The sequence below is a fragment of the Penaeus monodon genome, chromosome 13 (genome assembly GCF_015228065.2).
Source record: "Penaeus monodon isolate SGIC_2016 chromosome 13, NSTDA_Pmon_1, whole genome shotgun sequence".
NCBI lineage: Eukaryota > Metazoa > Arthropoda > Malacostraca > Decapoda > Penaeidae > Penaeus > Penaeus monodon.
Window position 1 is genome coordinate 908,631 of NC_051398.1, and position 5,000 is coordinate 913,630.

Sequence of the window (5,000 nt, forward strand, 5' to 3'; positions counted from 1 at the left end):
ATGAAACACAAACTATCTCACCCAAATAATATAATTCTCAAAACACCAATAATAATAATAATAATAATAATCTCAGACGTTCAGCTCACCTAATAATCTTCTTAAGGCTGGTTACAAAATCATGTCTCTCGATAGACGAGGTTATCGAGGGAGGCGTTGGGGGCTTCGAGGGAAAATACGCCAGAATTGCCAACATTAACGTGACGGCAAATCCAGCATCTGCAGAGGGAAGAATAATGAATATTGAATACGTCTATTAAGTCTTATTTTTGGTTTAGGTCATAGTGATAATAACAAAAATTATGGTAATGATGGTTAATGATGATGATGATAATGATGATAAATATAATAATAATAATAATAATAAATATATATATGATTATAATAATTAAAAATAAATAAATAAATGTATTTTTTTTTAATAGTAATAATAATAATAATAATAATAATAATAATAATAATAATAATAACAATAACAATAATAATAATATTAATGACTATAATAATAATATTTATAAAAATACAACACAAGAACAGTAACAACAACAATAATAACAATAACAATTATAACCAATAAGGCCCTAAGAGAACGCACAGAATTCTTCTATTAATATTAATTAACTTAAGAAAAATATCAAATTTAGCAAGAAATCTACAAATAAACCTTGTATAGCCTTCGACATGATAATCACCAGCTCAAACGGCACAAAGGTCATTGTTCCCAAAGTGGTCGATTAAACTCTAATCTTTAATGCAAAATAATGAAATATATTCATCCGAGATCTTGGCTGCAGGCAACCCTTCTCCTTCTCCTTCTCCTTTTTTCTTCTTCTTCTCCTCCTTCTCCTTTTTCCTTCTCCTTTTTCCTTCTCTTTTTTCCTTCTCCTTTTTCCTTCTCCTTTTCCTTCTCCTTCTCCTTCTCCTTTTTCCTTCTCCTTCTCCTTTTCCTTTTTCCTTCTCATTCTCATTCTCCTTTTTCTCCTCCTTCTCCTTCTCCTTCTTTTCCTTTTCCTTCTAATTACCACTATTAGATATTTAAATTTTCATCATCCCATGAATACAACATTCTCTAAAATAACACATGTACTTCCTTACATATATACATCAGGAGCTTAATGTCACTCTGGATGTCTGCCGGAGTAACACCGTCAACTGGAGACCTCACAAGCAGAGGTTCTAAGTAACTGCCTGCGTTGCCAAGCTGGTTCATGACCTGCGAGAAAGCTGGAAAAAATGAGAACGCGATGAAGTTCCGTGGTTCTGGTGAACTTGGAAAGGTTTATCTATAATAGGTACAGATACAATCGAATTGTATTGGAAAATTTTAATATAAATGAAATGTGGATACTTTTTATCTACATTTGGAAACTTTTATCAATTATTCAGTTATTTAGTCAAAATTTATAGTTTAGGTATGAAATAATGTGCAGAGTAAAAATCTAGTCTACAGAACTACACTGATTCTTGCAGAATATGTAGACCAATACAAAATGCAAAAGTTGGATACACTAAACTTGAGTAAATTTTAATTCCATCTAAAATTAGAATAAAGTAACTATGTTTATATATCTTGTATCCAATAACCACAAAGATGCAATGGAATAGTGTTGGAAATTTTGACCGATCGGGAGTGATACCTAACCAAACATGAGAAAGTATGAGGTTCCTTAAGGGTTAACATTGCATACTGCAAGGTGTATTTCTTTGGTTTATATTTCTCAATATAAACTTATACTGACAATTGTGCCTCTTCCTCTATTTGGGTGTTTGTCTGTGGTAGTGAGGTTGGAAGACTTTATGAATATGAATGTGAATGTGGATGTGGATATGAATATGGATGTGGATGTCAATGTCAATGTGGATGTCAATGTCAATGTGAGTGTGAATGTAAAGTGGACATGGGTGTTGGTGTGGGTATGGGTTTGGGTTTGGGTTTGGGTATGAGTATGGGTATGGGTGTGGATGTAGGTGTGGATGTGGATGCGAGTGTGGATGTGGGTATGGGTGCGGGAGTGGGACTAGGAGAGAGAGTCACTCCCTGGAATTTCCAAGACAAAAAAAACAGGATATGAACAGCCAGTCTCCCGACTCATATCAAAAGAGATATCAGGAAATCTACTTCAAATCAAACACTACCATTTCCTTTCTTACCTGTGGCAGTTGTCCGTTCCTTCGGGGGGAACCAGAGAGCAGCTATCATGGGAGGGGCTGCCATTACGAGAGTTCCTGGGATACCCACAAAAATGGCACAGATGTGACACATTCTGCAGAACAGTTGCTATTGTTATAATCATGGTAAAGTGTGTAATAGAGATAATTGTACCTGCTGATGAAGATGGTATGTTATTAAAGCATCTTGATTGATAAAGGCATTTAAAAAATTATGTGTGAGATCCACTAGCTATCATGTTCATTATTTTTCACTACACAAAGCAATTTTGTTTTCCCATGTTATAAAGGTATTCTCCATCATTTTTTTTTTTACCGCAAGTCTTATAAACATGTCTTACATGATCAAATTATTTTCTCTGTCCCCTCCATACTGTCCCTTACCATATCTCATCCTAGTATGCCTTCATATCACTATGTAGAGAAAAATTTTGGAAAAAAAAACACACATTACCATAAGATAATTTTTTCTTTTTAAAAGTGTGGTTATCTTGTTTATACATTCTATACAAAACTGGTAACATAAAAATCTAAACCACTGTATGTATCACAGTGTGTTCCAGCAGTCAGTTATTCAGTTATTCAGTCAAAATTATAGTTAGGTATGAAATTTTGTGCAGAGTGAAAATTTTGTCAACAGAACTACAGTGATTCTTGCAAACCAAGTAGGCCCATACAAAATGCAAAAGTTGAATATACTAAACTTCAGCAAATTTTCATTTCATTTCATTTCATCTAAAATTAGAATAAAGTAGTTCTGTTTGTATATCTCATATTCAATAACCTCGACAAATTTCCAATTTATGCAAAAATAATGCATATCATTATCTAATTACCCTAATACTTAAACATTTACTGAGCTATACTGACCATAAATCAAAACCCTATTACTAGAGAACAAAAAGCAATGACCCCCATGCATACTTACGCTGTGAAGAAGGAGTCAGAGTGAGTTAAAAAGGGAATTATCCTAACCACTGTCCCAATGGCTACCAGGATCACACATGTCAGGACTCCCACTCGAAGTCCTTTGGTTTCCATTAGCCAGCACATGGGCACGACACTCAAGACGAAGGTTATGGTACCCCAATTGGCCATCATGGCTACTGTCTGAGACCCCCATCCTGTGAAGGCCGCGTCAACACTCTCACTAATGGGACCCCAAGTGTTCCATTGGACGCACTGGAAGGGGGATGGTTGTGGGTTAAGAAAAATAAAAGCATGTTTGAGAGAAAAGAATGAGTTGGAAATATTATGTATCTGGTATTCATCAACACTCTCACTAATGGAATCCCAAGTGTTCCACTGAACTCACTGGAAAAGGGGTGGTAATGAGTTTTAAAAAAAACATGTTTGTTGAGAAAAGAATGGGTTGGAAATATTGTATATTTGGTATTACTTTCTTGTATTTTAAAGGTTCCTCTACATGTAAGTACTTGGAGCAATGAAGAAATGAGAAGGAAAAAGTTGGAAATATTGAGTCTTTCATCATTAAGAGGTTAACTAACATAAATACTTGCAGAAATGAAAAAGAAAAAGGTTGATAATACTGAATAGTCGCCATTACTCTATCATCTTCTCAGAGTATTTATATACAGTAAGTACTCAGAGAAATAAAGAAATGAAAGAAAAAATTTGAAATATAGAGCCTTCATCATTACTTTTTTTCAAAGGTTTCTAATGCAAATACTCAAAGAAACAAAGGAAATTAAACAATAAAAGAAGGTACATATCACCCCACAGACCTGGAACCATGCCAAGATAGAGAACGTTATCAAGATCCAGAACCTCGATTTGTAAACCTTCAGGACCACCTCGCTACCGTCACTGGTCCTACTGCCCTTCCTGTGGCCATGCCTTTGAGGGAGAATCACGCCATCTGTCTCGTCCTGGGAACCACTACCACCACCAGCAGGCAGAACAGTGGCAACAGGAGGGTTCTGGTAGCTTGTTGGTATGGTTGGATGGAAGCTCGAAGACCCATGGGGATGGTGGCTGTCGAGTAGAGGTGCTCGTTCTGGAGAGAAGAAAGGAAGAGTGGAGTTTGTGGTATGTATGTTTGATTTTGGAATGTTTATATGAAATATTTTTGATTATTGAGGAAGTGTCTGGTAATATTGATGTGTTCTGGTCTATGCTCTGCATTGAGATGTATTATCAACAGTTTTTTAAATCTTCAGTAAGATGTGATTTGTTTTTCCTACTTATAGAACAGTCAGTAAAACTATTCAATATCTATTATCATGACAAATGTCTTCTCACAAAAAAGTTATTCCCAAGTTAAGACAGAACCACAAAGGACTTTTTTTTCTATGTGCTTCAACCACTGATGAATAGGGCAGTATATCCATTAACATATACTAAACCATACATACTAAATAAAACAACAGTTATTATGACACAAAACCCAGGTCAAAGCATCCCATGAGAAGATTCTTAAAGCAGCATTGACTCTCCTTAAATTATAACGCACCTTTTGGTACCTCAATGACAAAGACTTTAGTAGAAATTTCTTTTCCAAAATTTCTCGCATTGACAACAGGGGCTGAATTTAAAGTGGTTTTACCTGCTTGGGGAATAGATACGAGTGAAAGAGAGAGACAGAAAAAAGTGAGAAGTTATGACCAGTATTATTATTTTAATGGTAGGTTCATGTTTGAGCCGCCGTGGTCACAGCATGATACTTAATTGTAGTTTTCATGTTGTGATGATCTTGGAGTGAGTACATGGTATAAATGGGGGGAAAAAAGAGAAATAGTAAGAAATATAAATGAGAATTATGGGATCAAAGAAGAGGAAAATATAAAAACAAAAAGAAATTATAATTACAA

At 35.0% G+C, this 5,000-nt stretch overlaps 1 protein-coding gene across 2 annotated transcripts in view; it reads right to left on the reverse strand.

Moving 5' to 3' along the window:
• LOC119580004 (solute carrier family 49 member 4 homolog) overlaps positions 1-5,000 on the reverse strand; it is a 12,920-nt gene that overhangs the window by 5,679 nt on the left and 2,241 nt on the right. For both annotated transcript variants that reach the window (XM_037927849.1, XM_037927850.1), the window contains exons 3-7: positions 3,915-4,186; positions 3,098-3,351; positions 2,152-2,264; positions 1,096-1,224; positions 90-219 (exon numbers count right to left, since the gene is read on the reverse strand). In XM_037927849.1, coding sequence (XP_037783777.1) covers positions 90-219; positions 1,096-1,224; positions 2,152-2,264; positions 3,098-3,351; positions 3,915-4,186 — 898 coding nt within the window. The remainder of the gene's footprint in view (positions 1-89; positions 220-1,095; positions 1,225-2,151; positions 2,265-3,097; positions 3,352-3,914; positions 4,187-5,000) is intronic.